Source organism: Fulvia fulva, chromosome 1 (genome assembly GCF_020509005.1).
Source record: "Fulvia fulva chromosome 1, complete sequence".
NCBI lineage: Eukaryota > Fungi > Ascomycota > Dothideomycetes > Mycosphaerellales > Mycosphaerellaceae > Fulvia > Fulvia fulva.
The window spans coordinates 10,355,099-10,378,532 of NC_063012.1; the positions used below are offsets into that span (position 1 = coordinate 10,355,099).

A 23,434-nucleotide genomic window follows, 5' to 3' on the forward strand; every position below is an offset into this window, starting at 1 on the left:
GATCTCTCAGGTACAGCTCCATAGTTTCCACAGCTCACATGCCAGGACGTGCTTGACATTACTGCCGCAGCTGCAGTCAACCGTCAACGCATGACATTCGACATAGGCGAGGACGATGGTAAGTCAAGATTGGTGGAAGAAATCGACCTTCTCGCTCCGGCAAACGACACGGGAAGGAATGCGCCGAGCCTGAGCTGGCTGTCTGAGGTCTCTCCACATCTCAGCCGCCAGCGATTTCCACTTCCCTCCACAAAGCTTGTGTAGCTGCCCATGGGAAGGCAATGCATCAACGAAGCAATGAAGACGGCGAGACGCCCTGTCAATCATTTCTGCCGCCATGACAGATCCGCCTAGCCAAGTTCAGCACATGGAGGCATGAGCTCCGCTTGCGAGGCACGCGTGAGACGCCACGCGACGCGGAACAAAAGACGGTACAGCGGCATCAAAGAAGGTAGACTCTCGGTTCGGTTGATTGTTTTGTTCTACTACATATTGGCGCCAGTCCCACGCGGTCGAGAGGTAGGTGAAAGCTACTGTTCGTCTTGCAATACGACATATACCATCTGTTCGCCATGGCGTTGCCTCCAAAGTGGTATCGTAAGCACACCAGATCTATTGTTGTGAAAGGATGGAACTGACGTTCTCCAGAGTTCCTGGTCTCTGTCTTCGCGTCCCTAGGCAGTGTGCTCTACGGATATGATCTCGGTGTCATCGCAGGCGCTGTTGCGTCGAACAACTTCGTCGCGACCTTTGACCCGACCAAAGCTGAAACGGGGGCTGTCGTGTCGGTCTTCACAGGAGGCGCTTTCTTTGGAGCAGGGCTTGCAGGTCCCGCTGGCGACTATCTTGGACGCAAGAAGACGATCTTGCTCGGTGCCCTGATCTTCATCTTAGGAGGTGGACTACAGGCTGGCGCTCAGAATTTGGGATATCTCTATGCTGGACGAGCAATTGCTGGACTTGGCGTTGGCTTTCTTGTCATGATTATCCCCCTCTACCAGGCCGAGCTCGCGCATCCTGATATCCGTGGCCGTGTGACTGCGTTGCAACAGTTCATGTTGGGAGTTGGAGCGCTGGTGAGTAAATCCGAAGGGCAGAAGACATCAACTGTCTGGAACATGCGCGCGGCATCCCTAGCTTAGTCGCGGTTGCCAAGACATTGCTACGTGGTGTTCGAGTATGGCTAACACCCTTCTTTTCAGGTGGCTAGTTGGGTTTCGTACGCAACGTATACCTACTTCCCGGATTCCAGCAGCCATCAATGGCGGGTCAGTCTTGGTATTCAGGTCATTCCAGCTGGGTTCCTTGCGATGTTGATCATGTTCTTCCCTGAGTCCCCTCGGTAAGCTGAATTTACAACCTGCTTAGGCTGTCTCACCAAGTGCTAACCATGGACAGATGGCTCATCGATCATGGCTACGCCGAGGAAGGCCTCCGTACACTCGCCAAGCTCCACTCACACGGCGATACATCGAATGCCTGGGTTGTTGCTGAGTACAATCAGATCCAGGACATGATCACCTTCGAACACGACCACGAGGCGAAGTCCTATAAGGAGCTGTTCACCAACAGGTCCTCATTCCGCCGTCTTTTTCTTGCTGTCAGCATCCAGGCCTCTGTTCAGATGACGGGTGTATCTGCGATTCAATATTACTCTCCAGGTAAGCAAAGGAGATGCCATCTTATCCGCGCATGCTTGAGCCATCGCATGTCGAGAGGCTGCGCGTTCGTACGATGTTAGCTAATGCTCTTCTGTTCGACAGACATCTTCCGCCAAATCGGCATCCCAGGCTCTGATACCCTCAAGTACCAAGGCATCAGCTCCATCATCGCTCTCATCGCGCAGTTCTGCTGCATCCTCTTCATCGATTACACTGGTCGACGATGGGCTATGATCGGTGGCAATCTAGGCAATTGCGTGACCTTTATAATCGCAACGATCCTGCTGGCTAAATTCCCGCCTGGCGAGTCGAACAATAAAGCTGCATCTTGGGGCTTCATTCTAATCACTTGGGTGTATAATTTCAGTTTCTCGGCAACAAACGGGCCCCTGTCTTGGATCGTGCCCGCTGAGATATTCGACACCAGGACACGATCCAAGGGTGTTTCCATAGCGACGATGATGTCGTTTGCTTTCAACACCATGATCGGGCAGGTCACACCCATCGCCATCGAGAACATTGGGTGGAGGTTCTATCTCGTCTTTGTGATCTGTAACTTCACCAACGCCATCTTCTTTTGTAAGTGAAAAGATTCCAACACTGGAGCTGCACATGCTAACCACGAGCAATCAGGGGCGATACAGCCAGAAACGGCCAAGAGGCCGCTGGAGGAGATGAACTACCTGTTCACGAACGCTCCGCTCTTTGTTCCATCGATGAATATGAAGGATTTCGATCAGCACGATCTGGAACACAGAGTCGCAGAGGTGGAGGCGAAGGGAAGCATTCACAGCCATATTGAGGAAAGACAGCAGCGTGATTTCTGAGGTGCCTAGACTTTGGCCTTAGAAGTAAATAGCATCGTAGTTGGACAGCCTGCTACTCGATGACGATGTATGCCATAGAATCGTAAAGCGCCAACCAGATAGATAGATCCTGCTGACAGACCAACGTACCAAGTATCAATTACAGATTCACGAACCTTGGCCAGCATGAGGATCGAAATGACGACGCCACAAGATTGGCGCAAAGTAGAAGACTCACTGGCGGTACGCTCATCAGAAAGACAAAACAATAACGACCGCAAAGTCTCGTCGCCATGGCGATGCCGACGTATCTGCGATGCCAGAGAGCAAAAACAAGCCTTGGGTCAACGATGTTCCAAATTCAGTATCAGAAGTGATGGTGTCAGCATCGTGTTTCAGAGGGCTGCTTCGCCTTCCGATCACATGCTTTCGGAAGGATGTCCTCGCTTTGGTGGAACTGCTTGCGTGTGCGTTTCGCCACGGCAGCGGGCCAGCAAGTGAGGACTGTCCAGCTTGATGAATCAGAGAGGTACCATGTATCACGTTAGAAGTGTGGGAAGTTATTGTACGGGCTCATATAGGGTGTTTCAAAAGCAGGTTGTGTATTGCATGTGTCTATCTAGAATAGACAAGTGTTGCTCTTGAAGAGGCTGCAGGTGACTAATCAGTCACCTGATTCTTGGCATACGTGGCCTCAAGTTTTGATGATGGGATGTTGCCCATGTGCACGCTCGGATCGCGACACCATGTACGTACAGGAGCATACGGCTCCTAATAAGTTACTACTAACAAAGGAGACCGGATGCGGTGAGGTATGTAGAGCCCATTGTCCAACACAGCTCGTGCATTCTGTCAGTGTGCTGAATTTTGTTGATGCTGGAGGGGGCACGGGAGGGTATCTAGAGCAATCTCCCTGGCGCGAGCAATGCTGATATATGACTTGACATCAAAGGCAATAGCGACATCATACAGTATGAGCAGTGGGAGTTGAACGCTCGGAGGTCATGCCGTGTCATTTGGGAAGGCGTCACGCTCCACACTGACCAAACCGCCCAGAACAACTGGTGGGATTATGTTCATTTCTGAAGGTGTTGTTCTATCCCTCTATTCACATCCACACCACCTTGTTCTTCGTTCTGCTGCGTCTATAGTCACAATGTGTATCTACTGCGTTCTTCTGACCCCTGCTGAATATGATATTCTCCAATCTCTCGGGTGATATGGCTGTCTTGAGCCTGCAGTGTCCAGGGCATTGCGCACCTGATGCCTTGTGGGTGCGAAGAGCGGTTTGAAGGTCTTAACAAGGTCTCTTTGCGAGCACTTGATGCCCTTAAGTCTGCAGTAGTGATAGGCTCCTACTATCTGATTCTTTTGAGGTGTTGAAAGGTGTTTGGTCATCTTGCAGTAGCTTCTCCAATCCAAGAAACAGGTGAAAAGTTTGCGACGGTAGCATGCGACAACAAGACCACATATAGCCAATCCAAGCACGACAATTTGTTCAGTGATGTATCCAGATACGTATATAAATTTGCTGGTTGCAATGGGCCTGATATTGGATAAAGAAAACACGATTGAATATGTAGTGTTGTTTTTTGGTGGAGGTGGGCGCTTTGGTCCGTATGACGCGTGGGCGTGTTTCGACTTGGCCGCAGGTTTGAACGCTCTCATGTTTGATTGTCATCCCTATGCGGTGCTTTACCGAAGAAGGGTGAATGAATACTTCACGCGTTCACGCGCAGCACTGACGTTGGTACAACATCGCAATCGAAGACGAGCAGTTGATGAGGAAAATGGCCCATTCTTGTTGAGTTGATATGAAGGTCCAACTTGGGCATCGGCAGTCATCGTGATTGCCTCCCCGCAGTTCTCCTTTGTCATGCCTGGCAGGGATTATCCTAGTTCTTCTCGAACATCTCTTCTCTTCCTGTTGCTAACTTTTCACTTCCTGGATACATGACCTTCATTTGGCATCGACAACAAGACACATCCCAAGACTAATAACATTCAAACGACAGATGCGCTGTCCTTTCACGCAACCGTCGCAGCTTCCAGAACAGCACACAACACTATCAATAGCTGTCAACGTCCTCCAACGACGGCGTTGTTCCATGCCAGCAACAAACGTCAGCGCGAACTGGAAGCTTCTCCGGCGGAATAGAAGCAATGCTCCTATTCTTGCACCCATGGTCTTGACGTGTGCCACCTCGTGATCTACAATGAGTCTCAACGAGAGTCGTGACAGGCCACAGTGACAGGCCGCGTCCGGAGATCAACGTCGAGTCAAAAGGCGCAGCATCAAGCCCAGAAGCTACATACCCAAGACGCGGACTCATGGTATGTCCCTTGTATGGCGACTTGGGAGCCATGGGCCATACGCCTGAGAATATTGTTTCGTGGCCTGTGCCACGACATGCTGCGTCCGGGACACAGCATGCACGCCCGCTCGACTCCCTGGCAGACTGCACGCATTGAGCACTACCATTCAGCGGACCGGAAGCAAGGCCAGCTCGTATCAAGGAACGAGATTCGTTGACTGACACTCTTGTACCTGCAGCATGTCAGCCAGTACCTGCAGTTTTGCTTTGACCCCCCGTTCCTCAGTAACGGGCAAGTCCTTGCCCCAATAAACTCACAGCGACGCTCATTCGCAGACATGGTGAGGACTGCTAATGAACACAATCTCGCCTCCTCCCGCCATCACCTGAATCGACACGGCGATATAAGCATCCCATGTCGTTTCAAAGCGTCCCTCACTCTCGACAACCCATCCAGGCATAACTTACTGCAGACCAATACTTGACTTCGGTCGTCCTCTCTTTTAGAACAAATTCAGCTCTAATCACCGTCGTCCTTCTGTCACACTCGTTTTTTGCTTCCACCTTCTTAACACCAACCGGACCGCTATCAATCACCAAGATCAAGATGCGTTACGCTTTCGTTGCCGCTACTCTCTTCGCCGGTGCATTGGCCGCGCAGCAGGCTCCGGCTCCACCAAGTACGTTGATCTGGGGACATCAGAGGGGTGAGATGGGAGCGTTGGAACTGATGAACGATCTAGGCTATGGCCCAGCACCAGTGCCAGCTGAGCATCCAACGAGTCCTGAGCAGCCGCAGCCGGAACAGCCCAAGGTGAGTTACCATGAAATGGAGGCATGGTAGTCCGAAGGTCGAGGTTATGGATCGACCATGGTCGGACAACGGCTATGAGTCGACAATCCAGAAACCATGCTGCGGTGCTCTAGCGTTTGATCATGCATCGCTAACATTGCTCAGGCACCATCGCCAGCTCCACCATCATATGCTCCACCGGCCGCCCCACCGGCCGCTCCTCCAGCTCAGCCAGAGATGCCACCAAAGGTAAGTTGGAGTATGAAGGCATGGTACTGCTTGGAAAGTCCGAGGGCAGCGGTGATCATCGGCGTCCCTCGATACAAACGGCGAGCCAAAAGCATTCGGTCTCGAATCTTGCAGCACCGTCAGCGATATGCCCACCATGGCGACCACGGCGAGACGCGAAGCCGATTTGTTCACTGCTAACATCTTGAAGGCACCAGTGCAACCTCCGGTAGTGATCGTGACGACCACCTGCAGCGAGGTGCCAGTCGCAACACCACCAGCGCCAGTGCAGCCTCCGGTGCAGCCCCAGCCGCAGCCTCCGGTTCAACCACAACCTCCTGCTGTACCCGAGCATCCAGTACAGGTATGTCAATTTCTGTCATTCTCCAACGATATTGCGTAAGTGGGGCGGTCGGATCGAGGCATGTCTTCAAGCCGCTTGCTGTCGAATGCCTCGTGACCACTCCTGATCAGTCAACGTCGTGGGTTGCGGGATACTTCCTCCCCCAAGACCTCACCTTCCACGCTGCATGTGGAAGCAGGACCGAGATTGGGTCGACATGATTGTCACAAATTGGCCTGCTCCAATACAATCACTAGGCGTTGCACGTACGTCTGCTTCGCGATGAGCATCGTGAGATGCTTGGAGCAAGCATACGTGGTGACTAGACCTCCACGTTGCGGGACTTCACACTCCCTGAAACATTTCGAGTGAACTCGTACGAACGACGCTAACTTTTCTCAAGCCGCAGCCACAGCCACCTGCTCAACCAAATGTTCCGGTTTCTCCCAACATGCCACCACAACCGGAACAGCCTCCAGCTTACCAGCCACCTGCTCAGCCAAACGTCCCCGTGACACCGGTCTCGCCAAACATGCCACAGCCTCCCGCTCCTCCAGCTTATCAACCTCCTGTCCAGCCAAATGTTCCGGTCTCGCCAAACGTGCCACAGCCTCCCGCTCCTCCAGCTTATCAACCTCCCGCCCAGCCAAATGTTCCTGTCTCGCCAAACCAGCCCCAGGCACCACCATACCCAGTGCCATCTGCCAGCGTCCCAGTTGCACCATACCCAACGGGCACCGCACCACCAACCTTCCAACCAACTGGCACTGCGTACGTTCCAAAGCCATCGGGCACCCCAATCACCCCATACGAAGGCTCGGCATCGAACCTCAACGCGTTCGGTCTGCTCGCTGGTGCCGGTGCTGCTGTGGCCCTCTTCATCTAAGCGAGTACTTGCGAATGTACGGTCATGTCAGGCTACTGGAAGGCACAATATCGCGCAGCACGGCCATGACCAAGCATTGGACAGGTGCAAGATACCCCAGAGCCACTTTGAGGTGGATCCTTTTGTTCATGTCAAACAGTGGTTGCGGTTGTATTAATGTAATAAGCACACATGATGGTCGGACTGGCGGCGGTGGCTGGTGAGATAGCGACGTACAGAGACACCTTACTAGAAACCTACAGCTGAGAGTTCTGCTTCTGCTTCGCTTCGCTTCTACCGTTCTTGGCCATTGTGTACACCAAGGGGTACACATCGGAGTATCATTTCGTTCTCTTCTACCTATCCTGCTACCCTCATGCCGTGCAACTTGTGATCCCTCCTCCTGCCGTAGCCTTGAGCGAGCCAAGAACCACAAATCAGGCGGCAGAACATCATCGACAAGAGTGGCGAGGTTGCCATCCCGACTTGGCTTTGACTTTATAAGTCAATTACATTAACTTCTGCGCCCAAGTAACGTACCTACAGTACAAATCTCGGTCAGAACCCGATCCCATCAACAGACAAGGATAAAGGTACACGGTACTTACATCGGCAGCCAAGCATGACTGCGCTTATCACTCAACTCATCTCGCACCCCTTTGAAGAAGGCCTCAATTTCGTCCGGACTCCACTGCAACACTCTGGTGAAAAAGCCCAGAGCAATTGCTGGCAGACCCTCGCGCAACGTCTCCATTTCGAACACGCCGGCTTCTTTCAATATGCTGTTCTAGGGCCAGCCGCCGATGGGGACTTTGAATGTGCGCTCGTGGATGTTTGTGAATCCGGCTTCGGAGACGTAGCTGGGCCATTTCTTTGGGGCGTGCAAGTCGCGGCCGGCTTTTGAGCAGCCTTCGGTTAGTTCGATGAAGAATTGGCAGAGTTGGCTGTTGATGGGGATGGAGCCGTCGTCGGAGTGGGGAGGGTTTGTGAGGCTATAGGGTGATTAGTGTGTAGGAACAACTTGCAGTAGTGGCTATAAGATCCATACTCTGCGAGCTCGATCCATCCACCGGGCTTCAGCGCGGCGAACGATTTGCTGCATATTTGCGACCAGTTGCTTACGGCAGTGCAGTTGAAGCGGTTGTGCACGAAGTCGAATGGTGCCGAGTACGTCCAGTCGTCATCCCTATCGACATTGATCAGCTCACGTCGCAAAGAAGTGTAGTGCGTCGGACAACTGCCAGCGATTTGACTCACCAATCGTCAATCTCAAATTGCACCCCAGGTGGGACAGCTCCAGGCTGGATTGCACTGAGGTCCGTTCCAACTATTTGAGCCTCGGGGTACTTCTCCGCCATCTCAATGCACCAGTTGCCGCCGCCTGTGCCTAGATCTAGTATACGCTGCGGCGACTCAAGTGGCGCAAGATGCAGGGTCCCACCAAGGATGAGTTTGAACCAGTGATGCTTATGTTTTCTCGGTCCATCTCTTGCTCATCATTGGGGGTCATGTATCTCCCATCTTTGTATGCATCTGGCCGGTCAACTAACGCTACGCTTTCACCTTCGAGATACATAGTCAGAACTTACGGTATCTTCGCCCATTCTCCCGTCGCTATGATGATGGTCAGAGCTACGACTCGCAGGAAGATTCTGAATACAGCTTTCTGAATACAGCTGTACTCACATATGCTGTAATGCTTGAGCTCAGACTGGTCAGCTCACTGTCTCCATCAGTGTCGTATGAGGAATCGTGGTCTACAAAGCCTCGGTCGACTTCCAGATGAGACGCGTCAGTATCCATGCCTTGTATCGAGACAAGATGATCGTATGACAGGAGAATGAGATAGGCCTCTAGCTACGAGGGCTGTGTGGCTGGTGAGGTGAAGTGATTCCATCGTATTTCTGTCAACGCACCAAACCCACCACGATGCTGGTCTAGGTCGCATTGGCGAAATCTGCGGCACAGTATGGACTGTGTCGTGATGGGATCGTTGCCCTTGCACGCTGCATGAACAAGAGCGGACTGTGTGGTCTTCGCTAGGGTCTGCCGGGTTCCTCCGAGCCGAGGACCCACAACACCTCAAACGTCCTTCCGACGACGACAACATCGACATTCACTCAATCTTGCCCTCCGCCGGTACTGTATGGCGGTAGAAGTGGCAGATACCAGAGAAAAACAAGATGCCTGGGGACTCGTCTCGATATCGTACGGCTGTTGAGATAGGCGGCATAGCACTCATCTTGTATGTCTTGCTTGGAGCTCCAGGACTATACTCTTCTGGTAGTGACCGCACGACTCAGCAAGAAGTCCCCATTGCGAAGGCCAAGATTGAGCAGCTCGTGTATCGCTCCCCAGGACTGCGATGTGAGAAGCATGGGTTCAACACTCACATCTTCTCGACCGACCCTCTCGTCGTGTACATTGAGGACTTCCTGAGTGATCAGGAAGTCGAGCATCTCATCGAACTGAGGTAATTCCACTGATTGTCTGAATAGGTGGTATACTGATAATCATGACAGCGAAGACAAGTGGAACATCTCCACAGTCAGCAATGAAGGCATCGAAGCTGTTGACGACAGCGTCCGCAAGTCGGAGAAAGCCGCAATCAAGCGCGACAAGACTGTCCAATGTATCGAACAACGAGCTTTGTCCTTCCAGGGTTGGCCACTAGAGACTTTCATCGAACGACTTTGGACGCAACGATACAACACCACTGGACACTACGCGCTACACTACGACTGGGGCATGGCCACGAAGCAATCTAGACGGGTCAGCAGCTTCATGGTCTACCTGAAAGGCGACTGTGTCGGTGGTGGTACTCAATTCCCGCACCTACCCATGCCACAGGAACGTAAGTGGTGCGAATTCATCGAGTGTGATGGCAATGGCGGGTCCGAAGGGGTCACTTTCAAGCCGCTGAAAGGTAGTGCAGTCTTCTGGATGAACTTCGATGCCGAAGGTCGTGGATACAAGGAAACGATTCATGCTGGTCTGCCTATCGTCTCGGGCCAGAAGATCGGATTGAATATCTGGTCGTGGTATCAAGCAGGCCACAAAATACCAGTCGAATCATGATCATGACAGCCCCGCCGTTGACGGCCAATCTGCAAACAGACGGGCGTTGGCCATACTCGAGAACCACGTGGAAGTATCTTAGACGATGGTGGACTGCGCGAGACATGCCCTTGGCCGAAGCGCTCCATGTACTCCATAGCCTCAGACACTGCTCGATGCTGGTACCCCTCAGAAACGTACTAGCCCGCATCGACCGTGGCTGACCTTCAGGACCCTTGGGGTGCGGCCACTCGACACTCCCCACCTCAATCAGGATGTGAGGAGCATATGCACCAGAGTCATCCTTCCACACGCGAATGGACTTGACCGTCTTCTTGCCTAGCTGCTCAGCACCCTGATGCTGGATCAGGAGCCAGCAGAGTCCAGCAACATTCGGTGATCCGCTTAAAGCCGCGAAGCCCTCGTCTCCCTCTTTCAGCAGCATTCCAGGCCACGTCGGAGCTTCGTACAGCTTGAAAGGATTGGGAACAATGTGCCAGAGGACATTGTCGCCTCGATTCTCGATCACCCGGCTGATCAGAGATTGGGTCTCTTCGTTCATGATGTTGCGGCGAAAGATCCAGCGCAAATTCTGGCGTTGGGATGGTGAGGTCAGGTCTTGCCTGTTAAAACAACGATTAGAACTACTCTCTCTGTCTCAAAATGTCTCGGGGGAATGGGGTTCTAGTTGGGGCAAAATACCATGTGAGGTAGTTCACGTCGGACCTGCGAGACGAAGAAAGTCAGCAAGATATGACAGGCGAAGTGTCTTGCTCCAGGCAAGTGGATGCCTGCCTCCACCTACCATTGCTTCAGCTTCGGCAGAGGCAGCCCAACCCACGGGTTCTTGCTCGCCTTGCCCTTGACGATCATATACTCTGCGCCATAGTTGCTATCGGCCATCAGAATACCTGCGTCTGGCCAATGCTGGTTCTTATACTCCGCATTGGTGGCCCAGGCTGGAGTCAGCAAAGCCACCGAGAAATCAGACGAATCCACTTACATAGTAGGTGATCCCACCATCAGTACTCTCAGCATAATGTACCCACTTCCGCTGCTTCCCACCCGTGAGGTCACTATTGATGATTTCCTGCAGCCGGATTTCTCGGGTGCACTACTCCATCAGATCAGGTCAGCGAAGCGAAGTGGCCTCTCGTAGCGTACGCAATTAGAGAGCATACCTTGCCAACAACATGACTATAATCCTTCACATCATCCGCCTCATCAACCTCCCTCTTCCAGCCCCACAAATCCAGCTGTGAAAGACTCTGCCAGGCAGAAGTGTCTTTACTACCTGGAGAAGCTTCGCCTTTCATGTAGCAGAGGAGTAGTTCTCCCTTCTTGACGGACGTCTTGTACTCGGAAGGGATGGAGACTTTCTCTTGGGGCTTGAGAAGCACAGCAGTGAGCTCACTATCGCTATTGACTATCTTGTCACGAACGGCGAGCGGTTCTGGGTCCTTGAGCACGATGGCATCCAGGCTCTGTGGTGGGACTTCGATGCCATCTCGTGGAGCTATGGCCTTGTCGAAGACGAGAGAAGGAGGGCTGGCGACGCCGTCACCAGATGATCGTTGATGAGCATAGAGTAGAGAGCTGCAAAAGATTGCCAGGAACATCGCTATGGCGGCGCACATGTGGTATGCTGTGGTGCGCGCCATGGTCGTGGTGCCGAAGAGGTGTGTGGACTGTTTCGATATTGGTCTAGGCTGGTTCAAGGTCGTCGATGTTAGGGAGAGTATACACTTGAACAAGACACAAGCATGTATAAGCGTGAGAACAACGGCATTAGTACCTGTTCCAAGCAGTAAGGTCTGATCGGAACCGCTGTAGGGCGCTGTCACATGTTGGAGGCATAGTGAAGTAGCGTGATGGGGATTGATTGGATGGTTGTCTATATGTGAATATGACGGGGCCATACGTGGGTGCTGCATTGGGCTAGTAGCCCCTTATGGCGCAAGAATATGAGCGAGTGCTCGAAGACGGGGTCCGATGTAGCAGGCTAAGAAGTCCCATACTCATCAGATGACGGCAGCAGCGGTGGTTTATGCCATCGTGCTCACACCTCCTCCCGATCAACCACCAATTCATCGTCCCACAGAGTCCCCCCCCCCCTCGTAGCCACAGCCGAGTTTGCTGCGGCTGTAACAACGTGTAACCATCTACAATCAGACTCGCGTGGACTCAGTAGCACCTCGCGCAAATAACAGACACCATATAACGACTTCTCGATGATAATAGTAAGCAAGATATATAAACAATAACCCTGAAGTACTACCTGACTGACTATTAATCATATCAGTCAGCTGGAGTGAAGAAACGCCGCCCAAGTGCTGCTCCTGATGTATTAGACCCCATCTCGTTACTTCCCACACACAACTCGTCATCACTTCGTATGCCTCGGCGTGTCGAGACAGACACCTATGGCGGCAGTCAGTAGCCGTGGCGCTACGCGCTCGCCCTGTGAAGGAGGCTTGTCTCTGATGCTGGCCTGGCCTATTCGCCTTCCCAAAAGACTGCACCGATGCAAAGTTTTTTCTCTCTGTCAACAGACGGTCCGAGTAGTCGACCTCGCACACCACTTCACTCATCTGCGGCTGTTCCTAGCTTCACGCTGCCCGCTCATTTGCCATGAAGGAACCGTATATGCTGACGGTATGTCGCCGCCGAGGAGCGTGTCGTGTAACCAAAGATGTCAGACATTGACCCACCAGTCCCATTCGTGGAATGCCAATCGTAGGTCTGGCTGGCTGCCGTGTCAGATGTCTGTCTTTCGACGAGAACTCTCCGCGGATCGTCCTCGTTGCCAGATCTCCTCCGTACTGTACGAGCGTTCAGCCGTAAGGTCAAGTACCAATCGCTGTGCATCGAGCATGCGCAGAACATGGGACTTTGACCCCCGGGCTACTTGAGCGCAATGCTAGCTCCTTCGTGATAAAGCTCAGATCTAAACTAGTAACTCTGAGGGAATTGACTTGCGGGCTGTCTTGCATGTCAGTCATAGCAATTCAGGACTTTGGATAAGTGCACTTACGGGACTATTCAGCATGTTCTGTCGCTTGTTCCTCCCCTTCTTGATATGGCTCTTCAGCGCACTGGAATCAAGAGGCTTCAGAAGCTCAAAGGAGCACAGAAGCTCACCCGAGACGCTCATGACAGCGCCCCAGTTGTCGAATTCGCCGCAATACTGCGAGTCGTATTAGTCAGGGAACATATCTTCCACCGCCAGCAGATGATACTCACGTTGGGTGCAGAGAAGACAGTGACCAAGATCCGCTCATTGAAGAACTCGTAGCCGTCCTCAACCACCATGTGCGCTCGACACACCAGATCAAAGTCATGCTTCTGCAAAAACTCCATAATGACCTTCTTTCCGAAGCAATAACTCACGCCTCTTTCATTCGCCTCCCAATCTGCTTCCATATCAGCAGGATCTGACCATAGAAGATCGTTCAGCAATCCATAATCCGGAACGTCTGTCGGTCTGGCAATATTCCTGATATCATCCATGTGTGAAAGTGATGGCGAAAGGCCACCATGAACGCAGAAGATTTTGCCTGCAACGATCGCAGCAATTGGTAAGGTGTTGAAGCAGTCGACAAAGGTCTTCCACACCTTGACATTGCACCTGCGCTTGCACTCGTCGTAGAATCCATACACGCGAGTGACATTGGCGCATTCGTGATTACCTCGTAGCAGGAAGAAATTTTCCGGGAAGCGAAGTTTGTAGCACAGCAGCAGAAGAATTGTCTCCAGACTCTGTTTGCCACGATCGACGTAGTCGCCAAGGAACAAGAAGTTGCTGTTTGGTGGGAACCCGCACATCTCGAACATTCGAATGAGGTCAGTATACTGCCCGTGTACATCACCGACAATCTTCACTGGTGGTGAGAGTTCCAATAGTGCTGGCTGGGAGAGAAACAGCTCTCTTGCAGCATTGCAGATAGCCGTGATCTCGGCATTCTTGAGGCATACCGTTTTGGTCACCTTGCCGGCGTAGCCCGCGTCCACAAGCCTCTTGATCATATCATCAAGATCTGCTGGTTTCAAGGCACCAATGTCCATGTTGCCAGGAGTAGACCCCGAGCGAGTATCTGACTCTGCAATGGCCAGAGCCGCAGCTGCACCTTGTGTTGGTGCGCTTTTCTTCATCAAGATGGACTCGGTTGGCTCTTTGTTGTGCGACTGGTGGATGTTGCCTTGCGGCGGTGCATCCGACACAGCATCGACCTCACCACTTCGCTGCGCCTCTTCGATCGAATGTGCTCCGCCTATTGTCGCCGACATGGTCGGAGACGGCGGTGGCTGTGGCTCATCTTCGTCTGCCAAGCTGCCCCGTCGCGGTGTCTCTGAGTTGGACAAGTTCCTTGAATGTCGCTTGTCGGACTTTCCGCTAGTTGCGGACCTGACAGACTGCGAATCGGTCTTATCGAGGCTCGTAGTCGACTGGTCTCCGGCCAGGTTCGTAGTTGAAGCGCGCGGGCTGTCGGAGGATGATTTGCCGGGTATCTTGGTACGGAGGGCATTTCGGAAGGAGCGGGCTGATTCTTTCGTATCTGACTTGCTGAATGACGGGTATGAGTCGAGGCTGGGCCCCGTAGGAGTCTGCGATCCGTCTCTGCTCTTGCCGTCTTTCTCTTTTGAGGGCTGGTTACCCATCGTGTCTGCGACCTATTAGACGCTCTCGAGGGTGCGGAAGGTATCTGTGGCGGCGCTGTCGATATCGCTGCTGCTGCTGCTGCTTGATGCGATAGAGGGGCAATATGTGTCCTTGAGTGATAAGGATGAGGTGTGATGCGCTCGCTGGGCGGGTAGTGCTAAGGTGGGCGGAACAGCCTGGCCAGGTAGGTGAGGCAATGCGCTTGGGCTGAAGCGGAGGCTATTGCCGTTGCATGGGACGTGTTGTGGCCTACTCCGCCAGTGACGTGGTCTTGTGCTGGTGGAGGAGGGTCCGCGTGGTGTCGCCTGCGGGCCAGAGTGCTTGCGTGTGTGAATGGCAGACGGTGGCAGGGGCGCTGTCAGTGCAGGTATGCGATAGGTGTCGTGGTGGTGGTGGGAGTGCTGTGTTGTTGCTGTTGTCGGTGGTGGTGGTGGAGGTGTTAGCGATGGTGCTGGTCGTGACGAAGCTGGAGTCTTGACTTCGGTCTTCTGTTCCTAGGTAAGTAAATTCAGCTTTCTCCATCGACCGTCAATACCCGAGATGCCAGACAAAGCAAGACAATCCAACAAAGAACTGCGGGCACACGAACATACAACAGTGGAATGCGGCAAACGCTCGCGATCATTTGACACACGCTCAACCGCCCACGTTCTAGTTCACGCAGCAGCTCCAAGGTCAAGGGTGCTCCACAGCGATCGCTTGCCTCCGCATCCAACAAGCCCCACCTTCACATGCGAGCGGCCAAACGATGCAGGAAGCTAAATTTATACTTGGACAATCCCTTCGCCTTACGCGTGCAGTCGTGCAGCAATATCAAACAACATCTCGACGTGGTTTTGGAACCATAGCGCTCGCAAGTGCACAGTCTTCTGAACAAGTGACATCGAGTGCGCTGTCTGCCCAACAAGAGCATGACTCGGTACAGCTCATGTACATATGCTACAAGTCTTCTTCCCATTCCTCTTCGAGTTCTGGCTCACCGAACACTCCATTCCATGCTCTGCTCCAGAGCCCCTTCTTCTGCACCATGGCGAGCACCAGCACAATCGGCAAATGCCACACACTCGCCCAGAAGAGTGCTCTCGCAGACCCCTTCTCACCGTTCAACCGCCACATCCTCACAGCCTCCTTAAGCATCCATCCATTGATCATGCTGCTTGTCGCGATGAAAGCCGGGTCCGTCACTTGATAGTAGCTCAAGCCAATGCAGATCGGGAACATGACAAAACTGTAGCGCAACGACACCCTCGCAGCCATGGGGATGTTTGACGATGTCAACATCTTGTATCCTGCACTGGCATACTCGTGCCTCACGCCGTGCGACAGAGCAAAGAAGTGCGGGAACTGCCAGGCAAACAGCAAAGCTGCAATGAGCCACCCGCCGGCTGCTTGCTCAGTGAGAAGAAGCTCTTTTGCTTCTGCAGCAATCGTCGATGGGTCTGATAGTGATGCGACCGTTGTGCTGTACTGACTGGCGGCCGCGCACCATCCCATGAGTGGTGGAATTCCCCCAACAATGGCTCCGATCCACGTGTTGATGGGATGCACCCTCTTGGAGAATGTATACGCAAAGCCGTAGAGCACAATGTTACCAGCACCTAGCAATGCTGTTGTAGGGTTCACTCCATTCCACAGCAAGCCGGTGCCGAAAATGCCCGTTGCTATTGCAAACAGTATTGCAGCTCTCCGGCTCAGCAAACCTCGTACCAATGGCCTGTTCCGCGTCCTACTCATCTTTGCATCGTGTTCTGTCTCGAAGAGCATGTTCAGCGCGTTTGCTGAAGCTATGCAGGAAAATGTGCCGCTCGTCAGGAAGAGTAGTGTTAGTGTGCTCAGCGATGGAGCATCCGTGACTGACGTGCTGAGGAGCGCCGGCACTGGGTATATGGAGTATGATGCCGTGCTTGTGAGAACGATGAGGAAAGCCAGCCTGGGTTTCGACAGCGCGAGATATGTCGAGAAAATGCGCCGCATTGATTTTGCGGGTGCAGCTGCGGCATCTTGTGACAGCGTAGACGATGCATCGGGAGGCAGCGGCACTTCTACCTCCTCAGGCGCTACTGCAGCTGCCTTTAAGCGTTTCCTCCGACGGTGTGGTGGTTCGTCTATCGCGGCAGGGTCTATGCGATGTGCTGTTGTGGAAGATGTTGTGTGTGACGCGCTCTTAATCCCTCCGCCAGCAGACGAGACTCTTGACAATATCCTCGAGGCCTCCGAAGGATCCTCCTCTTTCCGCGCATGGAACGCATTTGCCCAAAAGAACCTTCTGTCGACATCCTCATCTTTGGCGGCCGCAGCCTGCCGTGTCCGTATGGCGCTCGTGAAGGTCCGCCGTTTGGGGTCGGCCAGGCGCGCCAGTCGTCTCGCACATCGTAGACACACAGTACTGCTATCGATCGGGGCCGCCAGAGCGGCGGATGACAAACGAAAGAGCATCGATGCACGAGGACGAAAGTGGGTGGTGCATTGCTTCGATGCACATCTCCAAACGTTGGCCGCGAGAAACTCAATGATGCGCGCTCACGGCGCCGAATCATCTCCGCGCTCTTACAAACATGCACGGGACTCGACCTCACTTCATTGACACTGCGCGGAGATTGAAATGACAACGTGCACAAAGATCACGATGCAGAGACCTTCACGGTCTGATTCGGCGTATGTACATAAGAGAATTGGCCTCCTGAAGGGCTATGCTGCCTCCGCTCCAATGCTAAAACGCTAAAACCAATTCAGAACGCCGCTCATGCCAAAAGGGTATAAATGCAATAAAGAACTTCCTCAGCCGGCGCAGCGACCAAACGAGCAGGAGTGATCCTTATGCTCATTGAATGTGCCGTCAATTGTGACAGCGGCGCTGTGCTCAAGCTCGCTCAGAATGTAAAGTGTAAAGTGTGTAATGTGAACATCACAAGGAGAGGATGTGCTGTCCGCCCTTGCCGTGATACTCCTGCAGCTGGAGTCCGACTTCGCGCATGCGCTCTGCGCCTTTGCCAGGCTTGACTTTGTAGGCCTTTTCACCCTTTGCGGCAGCCTTGGCGCAGGCTTTCTGGTACATCTTCTCCTTTCGGCGTTGACGCTTCTTCTCCAGTCCTTTGAAGATGTCGATAGCGCCTCGCTTGGACACTTTGCCGACGGTGACGTTGCGCTCCGTGTCGGAACCTTCGTGATCATGGATGGCAAGACTGTTGAGCTTACCCATCATGAAGCCACCGCGGGGAAGTGATGCAGTGTGGGTGAGTTGTGGTCTGCTGGCAAGTACGTGGGGAGTGGTCTTGCCGACTGCGCTGTTGGTCAGCGACGCGCGCCTAGTGTTGGGTGGCGAAGTCATCTTGATGATTGGAGCTGGCGATCTGCTACGCTTTGGAGAATGGACAAACAGCTTGGCAGGCGCCGGAGAGCGGGCAGTGGTTCGTCGAGTTGGAGGCGCCGGAGATCGAGCAGTATTGCGCCTGATAGGTGGAGGTGGCGATCGGGCGGTCAACTGACGCTTTAGCAGTGCAGGCGCCGGCGAACGACGTCGAGCAGGTGGAGGTGGCGAGCGATGGGTAATGCTCTTCGTGCGCGGGCGTGATGTCCTCGCTGTGGAGTCCCCATCAAGCTCATCAATATCGCCATGCATGAGGTTCTCATCTTCGCTCTCTTCGGGATCTTCCAGATCTTCGTCGTCCTCCTCGTCCATCTCGGGATCAGATGTCGGAAAGGTTGGATCGATATCCTGAGGTCGGGCTTTGTGCTTTGCGGCCTCCTTGGCCTTCAAAGTGTTCAAATAAGCCTGCTCGATGGGCCGATCTTCGTCCAGAGTTCCGCAAACAAAGTCGGTGGAGTCCGGCAGGTCAACAGGATCGGCACGACCACTAATGGCAAGGCTCTCGCCATGATTGCGGCGTTTGCGGTGGGTCTTGACCCTCGTTGGTCTGGAGACATGGCCGGAGCTCAGCGAACCCACTGAGGATGCGAGTACGGTATCGTCCTTTCGGTTGAAGGTCATCCGCTCGAGGTGATCCACAGATGTAGCCGCAGTGGAGGCACCGCCAGGTCGCCACCACTCCTCATCACTCTCCTCTCCCTCTGAATCAGACTCGGCGAATCCTTCTTCATCGTCAGTGCGGAAGCCTTCATCGGACTCTTCGTCCTCGTCATCGTCTCCATTCTCATCATCATCGTCATCATCTTCAAGTTCCTCTTCGAGTTCTTCCTCTTCAATCACTTCTTCCTCGACCTCCTGACAAGCCTTGCGAATGATGTTCTCCTTCTGAAGGGTGTCACTGACCGTCAGGCGACTCTTATAACAAGTAGACTCCTGGACCCATTCTTCGGGCTCGTCTTCACTAGAGGCGAACTCGTGAAACCTGGTGGCTTCTGTGCTTGAATGAGACTCGTTCGACATCTTCCTTGAGAAAACGGAGGCCTTGATCTCCATGACAGGTGTAGCAGCAGTGGTCGTGATTTCTGGACTTCTCCTGGTATTCTTCGGGGACGCGTGGGTTACAGTGCTATCCGAGCCCCGATGTACCTTGACAGCGTCAGACTTGGGTGGAGGCTTGCGCTGCGTTGGGGGTGGGCTGACGGGACGCTTCGCGACCGAGACTGGTTTGTCTGCCGACTGGTTCTCTGCACTGTTGCGTGTCGGGCACACAAACTTGAGAGCACACTTCCGCTTCGGTGGAGACGCGGGGTTTTGTTGTTCAGAAGCCTTCGTGGTCTGAGCGGCCGGCATTGGAGGCGGTTGTGATGTTGGGGCCTTCTTGTCCTTGTTACCACATGCGAAGCTGATGCATCGTTTGCGACCCAGTCCAGCCTCCACAGACTGCTCCGGAGTTGCGACCTTCTCTTCGAGTCCCATGATCTGTGGCTCCCGAACCAGAGGCTTTTCCACGATGGGCAATGCACCTCGCATCGCGGTTGGTGGAAGAGGTGGGCTGATTGCTGGGCTTGCCACGCTGTGTCCATCGTCGCTAGTCAACTCGGCGGTCGATGTAGTGCTTGGGTTGCTCCAGGTCGACTGGGTGCTTAAAGTACGAGGTGGTGCGCGAGAGATATCCTCCTCGTCGGTATGCTCGGTCTCTGAATGTAGTTGGCGTGTCAATAGCGATTCTCTGCGGTTGAAGATAGCAGGATCGGCTTTGCCATAGGCATGTAATTTTGGTGGCGTCCATCTGGAACTCGGTGTTCTTTCGTCAGGTGGTTCGTCGGCTTCGACGTGTAGATCCTCGGTGGCATCCATGTTGGCGCTCGAGGTGGGTAGTGCCTGGGGTTGTGTATTGGTAATCCTGTCCATGGTGGTAGAATGTGCGTCGCTCGCGACGGTTAGGTGTTGGTCGGTCGAGCGGTCGGTATATGGCGACAGTAGTTGCGAGCGGTAGTCACTGCTGATACTATCTTGAGGAAGCGCAATGCGCTCGTGAAGCGACCCAATGGGCCGCCTGTGCTATCGAGTGGTAGGGAACATGGTGAAGGGAGGAGCGATGCGACGTGCGGGCGCTGGAAGTTGGGTTTACGGCAAGCAGATGTGCGGCGGGCTGATGCCGGCAAAGTTGTGTGTCGGGTGGTGAGCGTGTCAGAGAGTGTGATAACCGGGCGTGGCGTGGCAAAGGTGAGGGCCGAACAGGGCAGAGCAGGAAAGTCGGCGGCGGTCACGTCGGTGTTGTGGCTCAGTCGAAGAAGTGATGCAGGATGCGACTTGGCGGGCGAAATGACAAAAGCTGCAACGCTGCTTGGCGGGCAACGTCAAACTCTTGTTTCGCTGATCGGATGCGCGCTTAGTCGTTGGCCAGCAGCCGACGTCCGTGGTTGTGTTTTTCTGCTGCGGTGGCGGTGTGGTCGACAGTGTGGTGAAGATGGAGGGCAGGGCAGAGCAGTAGCGCAGTGAATTTGCTGTTACCCACCATTTCACCCGCCTGTGCGTGTGTGCGTGCTTGCGTTGCACGACAGCAACGGACCAGATATGCAGCAGAAGTTTCTGTTCATGCTTCCACTTTGCCTGCACTGGCTGCACAACGACAGCAACGCCCGGCACATCGTGTTGGCCCAGGGCCCCCAGCCGACAAAATGACATCACTGGCTGCTCCGACAACTTGTGATACCTTGCATGTATGCATGAATATGAATAATGCTGTCGGCTCCCCTTGATCCTTCATCCACCCACGCCCGCCGTTCCAAGCACATCAGCGTTGCAACATGCCTTCATGCTGTCTCGTTGCTACCTTGTGATGAGCTCCACGCGGCTGCCACTGTACCGCTTCGCTGTATCGACGCGGCTAAATTGCATCTCACCGTTCCACATCTGCGGCCACCTGCCGTGATGAGCCATTTTCTGCCCGTCCCTAGCAAATTCCTGGCTCTGCTCCTCGTACTGGGCTACACCTTACGCGCTAGTCCGCTGCACCACCCCGATAGCGCTCTGCAGCCCACTGCGTCGTTCTGTCGCTGCTGCAGTGCTGCCGCTCTATTTCGGCTTGACGGCGGCGCTATGCACGCCAGCTCCTGAAACACAGCAGAGCGCAGCGACCGCGCCTGCCAACTCACAGGATTGTGGGTATTTCGAGGCGTGGTCATGCTCACCTCCTTCTCACCGACCAGAGAAGCGGATTGCTTGCTGCTCATGGCAGCATCTCCTCGCCAACCCCAGCGCTCCATGCATCGGGATCTTACGATGAATTGTGCAATCGCGAACACCGTTGCCTTGCCATTGACGTGGTCGACTGACCTCCAATCGACGTATCTGTTGGACTGATGCACCGTCCTTGATTGACAACGCCAGGTTTACACCGGACATGCCGCATACCAACACATGTTCTAGGAGAATTGTCCCCAAAGGTACTTTCCGGATTCCGTTTGCGGAAGAAGCAGGCGAATCATATCTGACGAGTATGTCTTAATGGCGTCAATTCTCCGCGGTCGGGCAGCTCCCCCCGCGGTTCTGAGACGATCGAAAACACGCTTGCGGTGTGAAGTATGCCACCCCACGAGCTCATGCTCATGCTCATGCACACGGGAAGATGGGAGCACGAGCATCCTTCGCGCCGCGTAGCCATTCGAAATGCTCTGGATCGTCAGCCACGGCGGTCAGCAAGATCGCGAACATTCTCGCGCGTGCATCCAGACTGAACGGTCGGATCGATACTGTCATCAACGAGGATGAACTTCGACAGCCTGCAGTAGCCATGGATCAGAGCACCAATTCATGCCTCCCGTGCCAATGAGGTGGAGATCCTTCGCAACATCATTGTGCTGCAGATCAGACGTGGCTCTATCCCATGGTCACTACTTCCTGCTGCACGAACGCGCGCTCTTGCATTAATTTGAGTTCTACACCACTGGATGTCACCCAATCCTCCATCGACAAGCTCGCCAAGCTCGTAACCAATTTGCAGTATGCACACCACATCTCCAACCAGAAACGACCACGCCAAGGAGCCGCTGCTGACCTCATCTTGCACGAAGCTATGCGTGTATGGAAGACGAGCTGCTGATGAGCACGTGGACCCTCCTTGCAACCTCCCTCGTTTGACGTGCGACACGCTAGCTCTGTCACAGTATTCCGCCGACTGCTTGCATGAATGCGTGCCGCGCCTCGTGACACAGTGATTCAGTATCACAATACGTCGCGTCGTCGCCGGCAGCGGGATGTGAGACACACTCGGCTTGCCGTCTCGGCATAGCTGATCACCCTCCGACTCGGTCTTGAGTACATGCTTTCCTCCAATGCACTTTCACCGGTCCACCGTCAGCGGTCGGTACTGCCGTGGTAGACAATCATGCACAATTGCTTGGTCGTGATATGCTGACCACACACAGACGACACGGCAGAGAATCAACCATGCATCTCGTCTACGTGCATCGGCTCCGAGCGTCCCTTACTGCCTACCACCCTCTACGAAGGTCATCTGCTTGGAAGCGTGCTCTGATCGAGCATCCACTGGCTGCGAGTAAATTAATGGTGCGGCACAGCGCAGCTCATTCCATGTCTCTTGCGTACGAATGTGGCAGACTGCAGTGACAGCTGTCCATGACTACTGACCGGCGACTGTTGGCAGTATAACGAAACACCATCTCGCATTGTGTTACCAATACCTGCTGCTTGGCGTACCATAGATGTGGCTATCCTTCGATCCCGCCTCCTTCGATTGCTCTCCTCGGCTGTGACGGTGCCAAGTTCTCGGGCAGCGCTGGTAGAAGTATATGTTGTGCTTCCAGCTTGTCGTTATTGACATTTCTCCATACAGCAGGTTCTCTAGTCGTTCGAAGCTTAGGTGACGCTTTCTCCCAATACCGCTTTCACGAAACCATTTTCGACTCTTGCTCACAACCCAAGCGTCGCAGATCCACTCCCTTCGACCATGGAGCTACTTGCCACTATCATGATCATTGTCTCTGCTCTTGTGCTCATGGCCTTGCACTAGCACCTTCCCTAGTTTCGCTTGACGGCAACACGTCTTGCAAGACCCAGCCTGGCCGGACGAGTCCCTTGTGAACGGTCGACTGGGGCACCTGCGCTACACCGGATCATCGACTCATTGCCACAGCTGTTGGATTGGTTCAGCCACGGTGGATAGGACTGTCGAGACCGGGCCTCACAAGTCGACCAAGCATGTTGGATCACCGTCAGGTCTCGTGAAACTTGCCCCAATACCCGTCTCGACTCGACTGGCGATCATCTAAGCCACATGGCAACGAAGTGTCAGCAGATCACTCCTCCAATCGACG

At 53.8% G+C, this 23,434-nt stretch overlaps 9 protein-coding genes across 9 annotated transcripts; 4 read left to right on the forward strand and 5 right to left on the reverse strand.

Moving 5' to 3' along the window:
- Positions 1 to 572: 572 nt before the first annotated feature.
- CLAFUR5_02063 (Low glucose sensor SNF3) lies at positions 573 to 1,142 on the forward strand (the record flags this gene model as incomplete). The annotated part of the gene is made up of 2 exons (XM_047901211.1): positions 573 to 597; positions 649 to 1,142. 2 exons carry the CDS (start codon positions 573 to 575, stop codon positions 1,140 to 1,142), a joined length of 519 nt encoding a protein of 172 aa, XP_047756669.1.
- Positions 1,143 to 1,310: 168 nt separating this feature from the next.
- CLAFUR5_02064 (MFS glucose transporter mfs1) lies at positions 1,311 to 2,488 on the forward strand (the record flags this gene model as incomplete). Its single annotated transcript, XM_047901212.1, has 4 exons — positions 1,311 to 1,342; positions 1,399 to 1,661; positions 1,764 to 2,240; positions 2,295 to 2,488. The coding sequence occupies 4 exons, from the start codon at positions 1,311 to 1,313 to the stop codon at positions 2,486 to 2,488; spliced, it is 966 nt and encodes a 321-aa protein (XP_047756666.1).
- A 2,901-nt stretch (positions 2,489 to 5,389) lies between these two features.
- Positions 5,390 to 7,032, forward strand: CLAFUR5_02065 (uncharacterized protein; the record flags this gene model as incomplete). Its single annotated transcript, XM_047901213.1, has 5 exons — positions 5,390 to 5,462; positions 5,526 to 5,596; positions 5,741 to 5,824; positions 6,015 to 6,167; positions 6,550 to 7,032. 5 exons carry the CDS (start codon positions 5,390 to 5,392, stop codon positions 7,030 to 7,032), a joined length of 864 nt encoding a protein of 287 aa, XP_047756667.1.
- Positions 7,033 to 7,798: 766 nt separating this feature from the next.
- CLAFUR5_02066 (Methyltransferase pytC) lies at positions 7,799 to 8,369 on the reverse strand (the record flags this gene model as incomplete). The annotated part of the gene is made up of 3 exons (XM_047901214.1): positions 7,799 to 8,003; positions 8,060 to 8,197; positions 8,269 to 8,369. The coding sequence occupies 3 exons, from the start codon at positions 8,367 to 8,369 to the stop codon at positions 7,799 to 7,801; spliced, it is 444 nt and encodes a 147-aa protein (XP_047756665.1).
- Positions 8,370 to 9,194: 825 nt separating this feature from the next.
- Positions 9,195 to 10,089, forward strand: CLAFUR5_02067 (Prolyl 4-hydroxylase 1; the record flags this gene model as incomplete). Its single annotated transcript, XM_047901215.1, has 2 exons — positions 9,195 to 9,484; positions 9,534 to 10,089. The coding sequence occupies 2 exons, from the start codon at positions 9,195 to 9,197 to the stop codon at positions 10,087 to 10,089; spliced, it is 846 nt and encodes a 281-aa protein (XP_047757425.1).
- A 141-nt stretch (positions 10,090 to 10,230) lies between these two features.
- Positions 10,231 to 11,729, reverse strand: CLAFUR5_02068 (uncharacterized protein; the record flags this gene model as incomplete). The annotated part of the gene is made up of 5 exons (XM_047901216.1): positions 10,231 to 10,247; positions 10,294 to 10,691; positions 10,874 to 11,007; positions 11,072 to 11,182; positions 11,250 to 11,729. 5 exons carry the CDS (start codon positions 11,727 to 11,729, stop codon positions 10,231 to 10,233), a joined length of 1,140 nt encoding a protein of 379 aa, XP_047756671.1.
- A 1,291-nt stretch (positions 11,730 to 13,020) lies between these two features.
- CLAFUR5_02069 (Serine/threonine-protein phosphatase PP-Z) lies at positions 13,021 to 14,727 on the reverse strand (the record flags this gene model as incomplete). The annotated part of the gene is made up of 3 exons (XM_047901217.1): positions 13,021 to 13,050; positions 13,103 to 13,255; positions 13,312 to 14,727. 3 exons carry the CDS (start codon positions 14,725 to 14,727, stop codon positions 13,021 to 13,023), a joined length of 1,599 nt encoding a protein of 532 aa, XP_047756672.1.
- Positions 14,728 to 15,667: 940 nt separating this feature from the next.
- CLAFUR5_02070 (Protoheme IX farnesyltransferase, mitochondrial) lies at positions 15,668 to 16,492 on the reverse strand (the record flags this gene model as incomplete). The annotated part of the gene is made up of 1 exon (XM_047901218.1): positions 15,668 to 16,492. One exon carries the CDS (start codon positions 16,490 to 16,492, stop codon positions 15,668 to 15,670), a length of 825 nt encoding a protein of 274 aa, XP_047755482.1.
- A 1,141-nt stretch (positions 16,493 to 17,633) lies between these two features.
- On the reverse strand, positions 17,634 to 20,006 carry CLAFUR5_02071 (uncharacterized protein; the record flags this gene model as incomplete). Its single annotated transcript, XM_047901219.1, has 1 exon — positions 17,634 to 20,006. One exon carries the CDS (start codon positions 20,004 to 20,006, stop codon positions 17,634 to 17,636), a length of 2,373 nt encoding a protein of 790 aa, XP_047755481.1.
- Positions 20,007 to 23,434: the final 3,428 nt, after the last annotated feature.